The 14,962-nt window shown below is 49.1% G+C and overlaps 1 protein-coding gene across 2 annotated transcripts in view; it reads right to left on the minus strand.

Annotated features, from left to right (window-relative positions):
• LOC147665014 (C-type lectin domain family 2 member B-like) overlaps positions 1 to 14,962 on the minus strand; it is a 57,607-nt gene that overhangs the window by 24,325 nt on the left and 18,320 nt on the right. Inside the window, exon 2 of one of the 2 annotated variants that reach the window (XM_086949820.1) lies at positions 10,449 to 10,544. The exons of the other annotated variant lie outside the window; for it this stretch is intronic. Within the exon in view, the coding sequence (XP_086805946.1) occupies positions 10,449 to 10,544 (96 nt within the window). The remainder of the gene's footprint in view (positions 1 to 10,448; positions 10,545 to 14,962) is intronic. 2 annotated transcript variants of the gene reach the window in all.

Below are 14,962 nucleotides of genomic sequence, written 5' to 3' on the forward strand. Positions count from 1 at the left end.
AGAGAAAGGGGAGAGAGAGAGAGAGAAAGAGAGAGATTTCCATCATTTCACTACAGAACATACCACTAATTTACTTATAATTTTACCATCACTACACCAAAGCGCCATCATTGTTCCACATAATGCAATATTGTTTCACTACAGAACAAGGGAATAGTTGAACTAGATAATGTAGATCTTATTGTATAACAAAACGGGTATCAACGTACTGAATAACGTCATTACGGTACAGCAGTATATGCCCATTATTGTAGAACAGAATGTCACGTTCAGAATGTCCCCTTGACTGTACTTCCGAATGTAGCCATCTTTGTACCGAATATGACCATCTCTGTGCTTCTGTACTACAATATAAGCACTGATTGTAGTATAGATTATGCAATAAGTGTATTATAGAATGTCATTGCTACCTTACCGAATGATGCTATTGTACTACAGAATAGGTCATAATTTCACTAAAGAATAAGGCTATTATTGCACTGTAGAATGGGTGTTAATGTAATGATGTTTCGTACTAAGGTATATGTTCATTATTGTACTACAGAATGGTCCCATGACTTTACTACAGAATATGCTATAATTGTATTACTAATGTAATCACTCTCCTACAGGAATGAGCCCACAACTGTACTAGAGACTATGTCATCATTTCACTACATAGAATGGCTATTATTGCCCTACAGAATAGGCATTAATGCACCGCAAAACATGCTGTTATCCTACTGTAGTAAATGTGCATTATTGTACCACAGAATGTTCCCATGGCTGTACTGAAGAATGTGGTTATCTATACTACTATTATAAAGAGAGAACTTGCACCTTTTGGCCAGGTAAACTCGGGAACCACAGCGCCAATCTACACACCCGATACATCTATGAAAATGTCAGGGTGTGTAGATGGACATAGGCTATATAAATATTTTAATAAAGTAAATTAAAAAAATTAAGTTTGTAAACAAAGTAGTCCCCTGAAAGTAGCGCCGGCCGGGACCTAGCGCTGGCCGCGACACGACGTGCGTGATGACCGAGACGCGACGTGCGTGATGACGACGAAGGAGGAGCGGCGGTGCAGTGACGAGTGGCTGTGCAGTGAGGAGCGGCGGCACAGGTAAGGAAAGGGAAAGTTCAGTGTGAGACTGTTTGATGCAGGGGGAGGCAAGAAGGAGGCAGCAGTAAAGGAAAATGTCGGAGCGCGAGTGAGTCGGGGCGGGAGGGGGGCGCGGGAGGGGGGCGCGAGTGAGTCAGGGCGAGAGTGAGTCGGGGCGGGAGTGAGTCGGGCAGGAGGGAGTCGGTGCGGGAAGGGGTCGGGGCGGGGGCGGGAGCGGGTGTACTGCCCCCAGCCCCTTTCTGCCCCAGGCAACGCTGGGGCGGGCTGCTAGTACCTGTATAGAACATGAGTATCAACAAATACTATCAATCAAATATTCTTTATCTATACTCTCATCCCACTCAAATGTCCTTAAACAATCAGAGACAGCAGCACCAGACAGATACACAAAAATAACCACAATCGCAGAAAGGCAAATAAGAGACAATCAGACATTTAATTACACATGCAAACTCTGTCAGACAAGCATTTAGACACTGACACAGAAGCAGACACAGCCATGGTGCCATTTTAGCACACAATGTAGCTAGACAAAAAGATCCAGATGGATGGAATCACACAGAGACAGACAGTGTAAACACTCCTAATTACTGATCTATTTTGAAATATGTATACAGCACATTTACAATTATTTAAATTGTGTGTATTTTTAGGGGTGCTGCAGGAACAGAACTCCTCTCCCCCATACTTCCAGCGCCTATGTGTACACTGTCACATGAATAATATGGTCTACAAAGACCTCGAATAGAGGAAGGAGGATGAAACGGACCAAACGATCATTGCATAAAGTCTCCACAGTTCACTCCGAGATAAGAAAGGACAATAGAACATACACGTAGATGTAATAAAAGGTACTAAGCAGAGGATAACTTCACACGTGCGTGCCTGCGTGCGTGTGTGTACATATTGATTTCTGCACACGTTTAGATTCATTTAATTAAAGATTTTGTCCTTGCACGAGTACAGAGTGTACATATCAGCATCTGAAATATTTGAAGTATTGGAGTGCAATAGAGGAGTCAATCCCTCTGCAAAAACGAGATTTGCAGAACCTGCCCATAGCAACAAAGCCTTTGTAACAAGCGTGCACGCAAACTTTAACCATGTTTGCTGATAAGCTTATTGGAGTGAAAGTGCTTGCTCCGTCGGTTTGGGGGTAACTATATCACAACTGCAAACAGAATTATGTTGCAGAAGATTTGCTGTGCACTATAGTTACCGTTGCCACATATTTACTAATATCGGTTTAGTCGCATGGTCACATCCTTGTGAAGAAGATTCCAATTGGCCGGTGCTGCAGGCCGGAGTTCGCACATTCGCCTTGGCTTAATCCCCTCGCTCAATCTGGACTGAAGAACGAATCGTCCAAGAGCAAAACTATATTTAAAGAAGAAAGCCAGCCCAGCCCCCCTTCAATGCCTGTGAAATGCAGAGGTCATGGAGATGATGCATTGTGCCCGCCTGCTGGACTCTTCTTCTCAGGCACTAATCTGATGTTGGCAGCGATGGCATATCCCTTTCCAGTGCCCAGGTCAACATTAAAGCTATCGGATGACGATTTATGGCGGGGGCCCTGTCAAATCCTTAGTGGTGCTGTAACTTCATATAGAAATTCCATTTTGGTGATGGGTAAACAATCACATATCGTTTGCGGGGCCACACAATAAAATAAGATTGCAAAGATTCTTAAGACTAGTAGCTGAATTACTGTCGCATGAGCCGACCAGCTAGAATTCATACTATCATTTTTCCCAAGGCACGTTACTGCATTTTGAAATTCAAATTCGACAGTGCACCAAAACCAATGCAATTCCAAGTCTCCCGCCACCTCGTGTGCATTCTACAACTGCACCTGTGTCTATCAGAGGGCTCTTTACCAGACAGAAAGGGCCTTTTAAAGATTGACAGAGTGGGTGCTACGCCATAAATTGGGTGCGGCTCCTGCCCCATCAAACTCACAGGGGTGGCGATTTCCAGCAGTGGAGTCACAGCTGACTGCCAGTTGAAAACTGATGAGGCAAGAGACAGGATGGAACGTTTGGATGAGTTCCCTCAGTGGCACGTTGGTGACTCACTTGCAACCACAATCAAATTAAATAGAATCCAATCCACCACTGCACACGGCGCCCACCCAGTGCCAACTGTGCCACCACTGCACACTATGAATCATTAATTGCCAAAGAATGAAGTGGAGGGAAAAACTCACCTGCTGCTTTTTTAAATTATGACCTCCAGCACTGTCAAGCCTGCGCCCAGGGCCTCTGTCTCAGTCGTCACTCTGGGATCATGATGCAGGCAGTCACACGCACTTCTAATTGTGTGTGGCCCAATGCGCATGCGGCATGACCCCATCTGCCCCACCCAAGGGTGAATGCTGAAGAGTGCCGCTCAGACGCGGCAGAGGAAGTGACAATGCATCTGCGCGCTGCGCACATGGACTTCCTCCTGATGATTGTACTGCACCGGGTTAATGCAGGTGTGCTGTTTCTGTTTTTCCTGCAGGCTGTGCCTGCGCCGTGAGAGACACGGCGGATGGAGAGAGAAGGAGTAGTAGTCTTAGTCTGTCAGACTAGACTTCTCTCTGAAGTGACTAACGTAACATTACTCACTGACCGAAAATCGGCACCAGCCACAAAACCTGCCTCCTGTCAGGAAACCAGCCCCCACCCCATCCAGCCGACCGGGGGATTGCCCGGTGCCCGGAAGTGCCAGTCCGGGCCTGGGGACCGGCCATCATCAGAACTGCACGACTTCTATCCAGCACGACCGCCGAGGGATCCTCTGGTGAGTGCTTTGAAGTCCGAGAAGCCCCGACCCTGAGCAGCTCCAGCACCGAAGTCCAGCCTCCCAGCATCTCCACGATCTGCGTGGGGCCCTTCTGCTTTCTGCTGCTCATCACGTTGTCTGGCTACTAGCCCGCTGGCTTGTGGCCTTCTCGACGACGCCCGAGGACAACAACGCTGCTGGTCTGGTTGCTCCAGACTGGCCCTTGCTCCCTTCCAAGAGAGGAGCACCCCGGACCCTCCTGGTCCACTCAAGACGCCATTTTAGGTCCACCACAAGGGCCTGAATTTGCCAAGGCTTGTTGCCCCAATCCTGGGCCCAGCGACGCCGACAGCATCAACCATCGTGGGACAGCTCGCACCTCCATCCTGGTCGCCGACAACGCCTCCTGGTCCGTGAGACTGGAGAGCCCAGCGTCGCCCACTCACCTAGTCGAGGTGACTACCATCCGGTGCCCTCCTGGTGCCCTCTGACTACTGGCTAGTAGTTACGAACTCGGTCCCCTCTGCTGTCAGGTGTCATCCATCTTCGATCTAGGCTTGGATCTCTTCGAACTATCTTCACTGGTCGCCTGCCAGCAACTCCTTTCTTCAGGCTCCTGGTTCGTCAGCGAGGATTCCCGACATCTGTAAAGACCTATGCAGCCGCAGCCCCTGGGCTAGGTAATTTCGGCATTTCGGTGCCCCAGCATAGCCTCATTATCTAAGGGTCCAGAGTCACTGTCGTTTTCGACTTACCTTATCGGGTTCGCCCGTGAACACTAACTTTGCGTGCCCTCGGGCATTTGTGTAGATTGTGCACTTGAAGTATTTTCCTAAGAGTTTTGTTGTGTGCTTAGTACCCTGTCCTCATAAAGAGTACAGGGCTGTTGTGATCTAAATAAATACAATGTTTATTTTCATAACACTTGTGTGGTGTCCTTTCACTTGGTGTTCAAGGGGTATATGTGATGGTATAACAGCTGGCTTAACACGCCCTCTAGAGTTTAGCCCGAAGACTGCTCGTATCCACGCTACTAGGATAGCTGGTCTAAGGTTGACTTACAACCAATCACCATAAGGGTCGTTTGGACTGATGCATAGTGATCACTAGAATAGTGAGCACTGCATATCGGGCCAACTTCTCACATTGGTGGCAGCGGTGGGATTTGAGCTTGCTGTTGTTTTACCACACGTATCCTAAGAATATCTTGTGAAAGATCACATAAGTACTCCAGGTACATATAACTTAGCTTAGAATACTCTGAGTTCTACTGAACCAGCTGTTGTAGCTCCTCAAGGCTTAGCACACCTTGGCTACAACCCTTAGCAAGGGATCAGTAGGCAAACAAATAGTGTAGGTAGGTGCATCACTTACACCACACTAGAAGCAGCATGTCAGACAAAGGAGGAAACTCTGAGTCTCCCCTTGTGTCAGTTGACCCTCCACAGGTCATGTCCAGATATGCTGCACTTAGCTTCTAGGAGATGAGACAAATCTGTACATCCAGGAAGCTAAAACAGGGTGCAAACCCTACCATTCCTTTTCTGATTGGTCTCTTAGAGACTTATGATGCTAGGAGGGCTGGTAACACAGAACCTTCTCATCCAGATGGGAACATGCCTCCCCTAGAGGGAACCTTAGGTGACCCTGACCTTATCCATCTCTCTGCAGAAGGTGAAGAGGAGGATGAGGATCTAGAGCCATCTGAGGATGAGGCAGACAAAGGTCCAGAAGTAGTTAGCCAGCTAACTAGGGACAACTTAAGCAGGCACGAGAATGGTACTAGGAGACCCCTGGGGCCCCTCTCAGGCCAGCTTAACATTGGGAATGGACGAGTTCGGTCTCTATCCAGAGGCGCTAACAGATCCGTTCGAACCAATGGCTCTCAGGGCTCTTCTCAACGAGGGATGACATCCCCTCAGAGGAGAGTGTACAAAGCCAAAGTGAGGGAAGTCAATCTGAGGATTGAAAGGGAAGAACTTGCCCTGGCCAAAGAAAGACTTGCCTTCGCTACAGAGCAAAAGTTAAGTGGACTAGATTCCACTGGTGGCAGCATTCCCCCAAGGGAAAACAGGAGTTTAGACACTAGACACCTGAGTAAGATAGTGCCCCCCTTTAAACAAGGGGATGACATCCACAAATGGATGACTGCTTTGGAGAGGGCTTGCACTGTACAGTGTGTCCCCCAGAGTCAGTGGGCAGCTATCTTGTGGCTCTCCTTTGAAGGCAAAGGTAGAGATAAGCTCCTCACTACTAGAGCTGAGGATGCTAACAATTACCAAGTCCTGAAGAATACACTGGTTGATGGGTTTGGTTTAACCACTGAACAGTACAGGTTGATGTTCAGAGATACCCAGAAAACTCAGTCTCAGGATTGGACTGACTTTGTTGATTGTGCCGCTAAGGCTTTTGATGGCTGGCTACTGGGAAGTAAGGTTACTGATTTTAAAGGATTGTACAATCTAATTATGAGAGAGCAAATCTTAAGTAATTGTCAGAACCAGTTATTACACCAACACCTGGTAGACTCTGATCTGACCTCTCCACAAGAATTGGGTAAGAGGGCAGACAAATGGGTCAGAACCAGGGTCAAGCCTAAGAACCAGGGTGGTGACCAAAAGAAGGAATCAACCAAGCCTCAAGAGAAGGGTGGGAATAAATCTTCTGATCAAACCACAGGGCCCCAAAATTCCTCTGAAAAGGGTGGGTCCCAAACTTCTCCCAAACCCCAAAAGAAGCCTTATTGTCATACCTGCAAACAGGTAGGCCATTACAAAAGTGACAACAGTTGTCCCAAGGCCAACAACAATAAGGAGAACATACCCTCAAATAAAGCTTCCCAGCCTCCTGTTACTACTAGTAGTAATCCCCCAGGTGGTGGGAGTGCCCCCAAGAATCTGGGTGCATTTTCTTTGGGGATGCCTGGGGACTCTGGCCTAACCAGGTCCCCTGACTTAGATACTCTTGTCTGTGAGACTGGCATGGGGTTTGCCAACTTCACAACCTGTCCCAACACTTTGGGCAGGTACAGACAGGAGCCCCTCATCAATGGTTCAAAAGTTGAGGCCTACAGAGACACAGGGGCTAGCATCACCATGGTGGCTGAGAGCCTAGTCCCCTCAAGGCAACCTATACCTGGAGCCACATACCAGGTAACCAACATTGATGGAGTACAGAGAGATCATCCCATAGCAGTGGTAAATCTCAGCTGGGGAGGTGTCACTGGTCACAAAAGAGTGGCAGTGTCACCAAACTTACCTGTAGATTGCCTACTGGGGAATGATTTAGAGACCTCAGCCTGGGCTGAGGTAGAGCAAGAACCCCATTTTAAAATGGTAAACCTCCATGGTAAAGGTTAGTGGGGCAGTGATAGCCACAGCCCCAGTCCAAGATGTCCTCCCTGAACAGGTCAGGAGGGCTGTGCCAGTCACAGCCCTATCCCAGAAAGATGCCTTTCCTGAACAGGTTGGCAAGGCTGTGATGGTCACAGCCCATACCCAAACTGAGTCCCTTCCTGAAAAGGTTGGTGGAGTTGTGATGGCCACAGCTCAAACTCAGACAGATAACAGTGTTGTGAAGCCTGAAACTATGGGTCACTCCACTCAGACAGAGAGCATTGAGGAGGAAGAAAAGTCTTCCCCCTCCCAGACACTAGGTGAGAGCCAGCCTCCTCAGGGAACTGACTCTACCCCTGGTGAAGGAACTGCCCCAGAGGTAGTCAGGCCTAGCCTGGCAGAGCCCCTGGTGACAGTGGAACCTTCCCAGGTGGGACCCAGTCTGGAGCAGGTAACCTGCCCCTCTCTACCCTGCCTCAGTCAGCCCAGGGCTTTAGAGGTCCGGGAGGCCAGTGGTGGACCCCAAAGGGCCCCCTGTCCAAAGGAACTTCCCAATCAGCAGATTAGGATCACTGAAGCTAGTAGTCCTAGCCAAGTGAAAATAAAACACACTCCTGAGGGATCCCCCTTAAATTTAGTTAGGGAACTCCCACAGCTGGACACTGTTGGGCACAGCCAAACCTGGGGCCTAAAAACCCCAGACCTGACCTGTCCCTCCAGTAAGCCAAACAAGGGGACTCAGCCTCCAGCTTTAGGTAGCCAGAGGTTGACCCTAAGAGCGCATAGCAACTCAGTACTGGAAAGAAAGGCACATATGGTGGATAGTGATTTGAGGAAGTTGAGCCCAACAACAGTGGAGTCTCACTTCAATACTCCATTCCAACACCAGCCTTTTACTTTGCCAAAGCACACCACAGGTAGTGATTCCCTATGGTGGAGACCCTCAGATACCCTTAGGGTGAGGGGTTGCTTAGTGGACCATGATACAGGGGGTAACCATGCCAGTGCATGTACCACCTCATATGGCCACTCAGGCAATATAGGCTTACCTGGTTAAGGGATAGCCTTATCTCCTTTCGTTTGGGGGGGGGTGGGGGGGGGGGGGGTGTTGTGTAGGAAGGTAGATACCCGACTATGGTTACCCCCTAATTTTTGTTGCCTGGCGTTTTGCTGGTTTTCCGACTTAGTTGACCTGGGGCCCTGCCAATCAGGACCCCAGGCCTACTGCTCTCTCTAAAATGGATTCCATGTACCTTAGGTGCATTAACCAATTGGAACTGGGCCACCTTATCAGACCCTGTAACTCAGGGCATAGGTGTACCCAGGGCCTACCAGGGGCTGAAGCATGTATTATGCCACCCCTTGATGGCCATCTAAATCTGACACAACTGGCTGCACGACAGCTGGGGCAAGGTGGTGTAATCACCCTTTGCTTTAGATATAGTATACCTATATCTAACCCCAAAATGGACACACGGATTCCTATCAGTCACTCCTATGGCAGGCCTTGACAATCCTGAAGGCAGAGTGCTTGGAATTGTGTGAAATGGTGCTCTGGCATGAGCTGAGCCCGTTTGCAGCTTGCGGAACCAAGTCCCAATAGCTGTTCCATGATAACGCGTACCATATACTCTTAAGTGCATTATAATCCTCGCGGTTAAATGCTATCTTTGGTATCGCTTTATCAAAACATGTCGAGTAAGGTGTCATACGAATTGGGATACTAACCCCTCGCCAATTCTGGCGACGGGGTTAGCATTCCACCCTTCTAGAGGGACACGACATGTACGTAACTGTGAACCCCGGTTAAAGTTAACTGAAGCCTCAGCTCCACAAAATGGATGCTGCCACCACAGACACGAGTCTGACCTCCTGCTGCTGGGAGTCCTTCCAGTGAGGAGAGCTTGGACAAAGGGTTTCCTGTCCGGGGCGGTGCTCGCACCATCCCAGACAGGGTTTTGTGTATCCTGGGTAGGCAGGGCTTTACAGGAAGGTGACTGCGGAGTGGCACCCCGGTGGTCACCACGCATCTGCCGGCTAGAACCAGTTCCAGGGGCACACCAGCCCTGGCCTGGGGAAATTCCGGCATGGGAGAGGGGTGTAACCACCCCCCTTCCTGGTCCCGCCCCTAGGGCAGGACCTAGTCGCGTACCCACCCCTTTCTTTAGGATAAAGGCAGGAGCGGGGACCCTTCCAAATTAGATCATCTTTGAATCAAGAAACTACTTTCTACGAAAGGAACTCTCGACTCTTCTCAAGATTTCTCCCTTGTGACTAAGGAGTAGTCACCCTGCATCCGCAGGCATCATCTAAGAACTCTGCGGTTTGCTGCACGTCATTCCTCCGGAATCCGACTGCCCAGCTCGACGAGACCCGGCTTCCCTGGCACCTCTGATCTCTACCCACATCGTCAGCTCAGCTGAGATCCGTGGGTGCGACGAGACCTCGAGGGACCGGCCATCATCAGAACTGCACGACTTCTATCCAGCACGACCGCCGAGGGATCCTCTGGTGAGTGCTTTGGGGTCCGAGAAGCCCCGACCCTGAGCAGCTCCAGCACCGAAGTCCAGCCTCCCAGCATCTCCACGATCTGCGTGGGGCCCTTCTGCTTTCTACTGCTCATCCAATGCAGCTTCTTATACATTTTTATTTATTTATTTATTTAGCAACTGTAGTACTTCCAAAATGTTATGTTATGTTAAAAAGGGCTTATAACGCGTGGAGCTACTCAGCAGAGTGTCCCGGCTCTAAGACAGAAGATACGGGGACCAGAAAGGAGAACTCAGCTTCGGGGGTAGCAGCCATTATGCTGTTTGTTGGAACAACCAGGTTTTCAGTTGTTTCCTGAAAGCTAGTATGGTCGTGGCCTGCCTACGCGGAAGTGGCAGCTTGTTCCACATTTGAGCCACTTGCACTTGAAAAGAGCGGCCGCCACGGCGGACTCTGAGAAAATTAGGTACGACAATTAGATGCTGGTGTGCTGATCTGAGGGATCTGCCTGGAACGTAGTGTGAAACTCTCCTGCGGATGTAATGAGCCCCCAAGCCATGCAGAGCCTTGACATGCTGTACACAAGAATAATTTTGGTATACTGATTAAATAACATGGTGTTAATATAGACCCAAATGGGTGGGATTGAGATACAGACGAGAGGACAGGGAAGACAAACAGGCATGTCACATGTAGAAATGAAATGAAATGTTCAGTGATAAGCATTCCAACATGGCCGCCTCGCTTACCCATCAACGTTAATGTGAGGAAACCAAAAGCGATGAGTACAGAAATAGTTGCAATGAGGCGCTTCAGTCTTCTGAGCCACGGGTGCGGCACGGGTCCTAAGAAGGAAAATAGAGAGAATCTTCAATAAACGTCACCGCCAGGTAAGAGCAGAGGTCCAGGGTAAGTCATGCTGTTGGTGACATGTTCTTCTATCGTCTCTTCCCTCGGGCTTCAGCCAGCTCAAGATAACTGAGCCGGTTAAATAATAATATTGTACAACATCAAAATGGGGAGGGCGCTGGTAAATAATAAAAGTCAAGTTTAAGGGTTACTGAAAAGGGTAAGGTATAACATAAGGGGAAGTTTATGCATAAAACTAAAAGGTAAAGGCTCTATGTAAAAAGGAAAAAGATGAGGGCTAAATTAAGAGAGGGTGAATATAGAGGGGTCACACCCATAAAAGAAAATGCAAAAAACAAGGGACACAATGATGCAAACTATAGTCTATGATCGAAAACCCAGATCAGTCGATAGCGCTAGGAGGCGATTGTTAGAAACGGGGTTTCTGGTTAGCTAGGGTGTGCACCTAAGCCACGAAGACCCCTCCAATCTAGTCAGGGCAAGTCCGTTATACACCTAAGATAACCTAGCTCACTCTCTGGTAGCTTGGCGCAGAGAAGGCAGGCTTATTCTCAGAGGCAATGTGTAAAGCGTTTGTGCAACACACTCATTCCGTAACACAAGGATTACACCACAAAAACAGATATCCCGACAGGATTATATAAAAATAGTTGTCTACATTGTTCATAATACAAGTCCAAAAAAACACATCAGTAGTGCAATTATTTAGATAGCACTTATTAACCTGATCACTACAAGGCTAAAAATTACATGCATCAGAAATACTTAGACAGTAATTAATGTCCGTCTCTGGGGCAGCCTCCTGCTCCTCTCAGGGTCCTCCACAGAGGTCTACCCCATAATGTGGAAATAATGGAGACCAAGGTCTGGTGCTCCTGGAATCCTTCTGGGGCCTCACTAGTCACCACCGATGCACCCTAGGAGACAGATTGGTTAGGGTGCCCCATCTGCCAAAGAACAGAGGGGCCGGGATAGGTTTATGGCTTCCCCCGGTCCTACTCACCCTCAGTAGTCTTCAGGGCACATGAGAAGCTTTGCAGGCCACAAGGCACTTCCGTGGGGCAGTCAGTGTTTGATGGCCTCAGGAGCAGGGCACAAACAGGACTTCTCAGGCCACAGGAGACCCCCTCAATGGCACTAATGACGCCTGTAGGAATACCGGCGGACCCCAGGGATTTTATATACAACAAGAGCCTTGAAAAGTAAATTGACTTACTTAACTTTGTATTGTGGGACCCACAGTGTGATATCTAGGCTTATCACCCTGAGTAGTTGATGTAACTAAAAGGGTCAGGGTCCTTTTTTATGGAGTGTCGGTGGCAGCTTGAAGTGCCTACAACTGATGGTTCAGTCTGAGGTCCATCTCCCAAGCCGCTCCATGTTCCTCACTTTGGATTTTACCGGATGGGCAGGGCCAGTGGTGCATGTTACCGGCACCCGATAAAGTTCTGGATCCCCATACACCACTGCCCCCCACCCCAAGAGAATATTTCTATTGTGCAGCATATGGGAGACTTCTTGGTGCTACGGTGTAGGTGCAGTAGTGTGAGGGGTATTCTGGCGCAGTCCACCCCTGGGGAAGTCAGACCTGCCGAGAAGATATGAACATAATCCTGGTTAACCAGAGCTAAGCTTGTGAGCAGGGTCCTGAGATCTTTCTGATTGGATGTAGTGCTTGGACAAGTGCACTGATCTCCTGTCAATAAATACACATTGTTTGTGAGACAACTTTCAACTGGTTAGACTCGTCTACCCACAGGCTGATCAATGGACATTATTCGTTCCAGGGGGCTGGGGGCACAGACCCACTCGGGGTGGGGATGGCAGAGATACGCGCCTACACTCCTGTTTTTAGTTAGGTGGTCTCTCGCCATGCTCCACTTGATTTCTTTTGTCCCAGTTGACTTTTTCCAGACTCTGCCAGTGTGGCTGTCCTGGGTGCCCCTTCCACAGCATCCTAAGGTTATAATATCAAAGCTGCACCCAGACCCTCAGCCCATGCAGCTGATAATCACTGCCAGGCAGAGCTGGGCTCTAAGGCCCCTGTCGGCCTCCTGTGGCGCACTGTAAAGCCACTGGTCCAGGCCATACCGGGGTTTATGTGTGGGTGATGAGACACAGTGCAACAGTAAATAGAACTGCTCTATCAGGGCTGCTTCCTTAAAACAAGCACTGGCGCAGCCAATAGGTCTCGCCTATGCAACAGCTATTGGCTTTGCCAGGGTTTTTTTTCACCACGTTGCACGCCAGTGTGGCTGCTGTTCAGCATGGCTAAATCTTAGTGGCCCAGGGGAGAGTGTCTTAGCATAGAATGGGGAAGAATGGAGTAGAGTGTCGTGTTTTGGAGTGGCACAGAGTGGCATAGGGTGAAGTGGGGTAGAGTGGACTGGTAAAGGGTGCAGTAGTAGAGTGTTTCAGACTGCAGTGATATAGAGGGCAGCAGCATAGAATTCAGCAGCGTACAATGCAGTGCCGTAGATTAAAGTGGCGTAGATTACAGTGTTGCATAGTAGAGTGCAGTGGCAAAGCGTGCAGTGGCGTAGAGTGGAGTGATGTTGGGTAGATTGGCGCAGATTACAGTGGCGTAGATTACAGTGATGCAGAGTAGAGTAGCGTGGAGCGGCGTAGAGTGGACTGGTGTACAGTGCGTTGGCATAGAGTGCAGCGTAGAGGGCAGTGGAGTAGAGTGGTGCAGAGTACAATGATGCAGAGTAGAGTGGCATGGAGCGGCGTAGAGTAGACTGGTGTAGAGGGGATTGGCATAGAGTTTTGCAGAGAATACTGGCGTAGATGCAGCGCCAGAGAATTCATCAGTAAATAGTGCAGCATCATAGGGAATAGTAGAAGTGATTTTAGTAGTGCATAGTAGAGTTCAGTAGCGTAGATTTCAGTGGCGCAGAATAGAGTAGAGTGGCACAGAGAGCATTGGTCTAGAATGCTGTGCTGCAGAGTACAGTGGCTGAGAGTGAGTGTTGCAGAGTGGAGTGTTGTAGAAATAGGCGGTGAAGATTGACAGAGTACAATGGTACAGAGTAGAGTGCAGTGGCGTAAAGTGCTGTGACGTAGATTGCAGTGGTTTAGAGTAGATCGCCATGGGTTCAGCAGACCACACCATCGAGATCTGAAAAGCGATCCGAAAAAAAGAGGCAATTCGGAGGATAGGATAAAAATACGAGCCAGCCCACTCGATGCAGTAAAGTTACGTATTTCCAGCACTTACACCGCGTGGTTCGATCCAGCCCAGGTGCGGTGCTCTAGGCCCTCAAGATGTCATCTCAGAGGGGCTTCTGTGCTTGCTTCGGTTTCGAGGCACTTTGTAATAGGGAACCCAGATGGTGCTCTTAAAGGCAGACCCGAGGTCGGGCGGGACGTGTCGGATGGTGTGCCAAGCTGCCCAGGAGTTGGCCCAATATAAGTGTGGTTGTGAGAGTGAAGATTCTCTGACCAAAGTGCATATTGGTTTACAGTGAGCAGAACAAACACCAGCAGCTGTGCAGTGCTCTCTGAGCAGCCCAGAGGCTCCATGAGTGAGGTGGCAGGTTTCTCAGGTTTGATGCAGCCTCATGCACCACTACCCACCCTCTCTGCACTTGATTTTCTTGGCTCTGACCTGGAAGATGGTGGTGAGTGAATGTAGCTTGAACATACCTTTCTGCACCAAGCACACAATGTGTCAGGGGTGAGCTAGGCAGAGTGTCAGCCTCTATGCTGCTTTCAGCTGTCAGCGCTGTGAGGCTGATAGTGAGTATTGTAGCTCCTGTCACAATGACCTTCTCGAGTTAAAATGGGACGACATCCGTGGGGTTCTCTGGAGCTCTGTGGACTCCGAACTAGGCACCAGGCAGAGTGCATGGGGGCAGCAGGTACTCAGCCCAGGTCGCTGACTGAGCAGTCTGCTTCCTATGGGAAATGTTCACTATAAGCCATCAAAGACCCAAAAGAAACGTGGTCTCTAGATCTGTTTTCGCGAGTGCCTAAGGGAGCTCCTTCACTCCTGCCCTAACCCTTGCACTTATGACTCCCCGCCTCGACCACCGGCGCAACCCTAGAAGGGTTGCTCCACCAGGCCATCTCCAAGCGGCAGAGTCCATAATCAAGCAGCTTATCAAATACTTGATGTGAATCGTTACCGTCAGATCACACCGATCGACTCATTACTGTCAATCACACCACTCTGATACGAAAATCAGAAGTATGACATCTTTATGATGGCAAACTTAGGAACTAGGAGACAGGGTTATGCCCACTTCCCACAGGAAATGGTCATGTAGGGGACATAAAACTCCAGGTGTAAGTAGCCCATTGTCTGCCACTCTACACTCCCTAAAACCCCTAAACAGAGTATTGATGGAGCCTCTGGCACCAGGAAATCAGATCCGGTCATGCTAAAAGA

This window comes from Lissotriton vulgaris, unplaced genomic scaffold (genome assembly GCF_964263255.1).
Source record: "Lissotriton vulgaris unplaced genomic scaffold, aLisVul1.2 SCAFFOLD_2061, whole genome shotgun sequence".
Lineage (NCBI taxonomy): Eukaryota > Metazoa > Chordata > Amphibia > Caudata > Salamandridae > Lissotriton > Lissotriton vulgaris.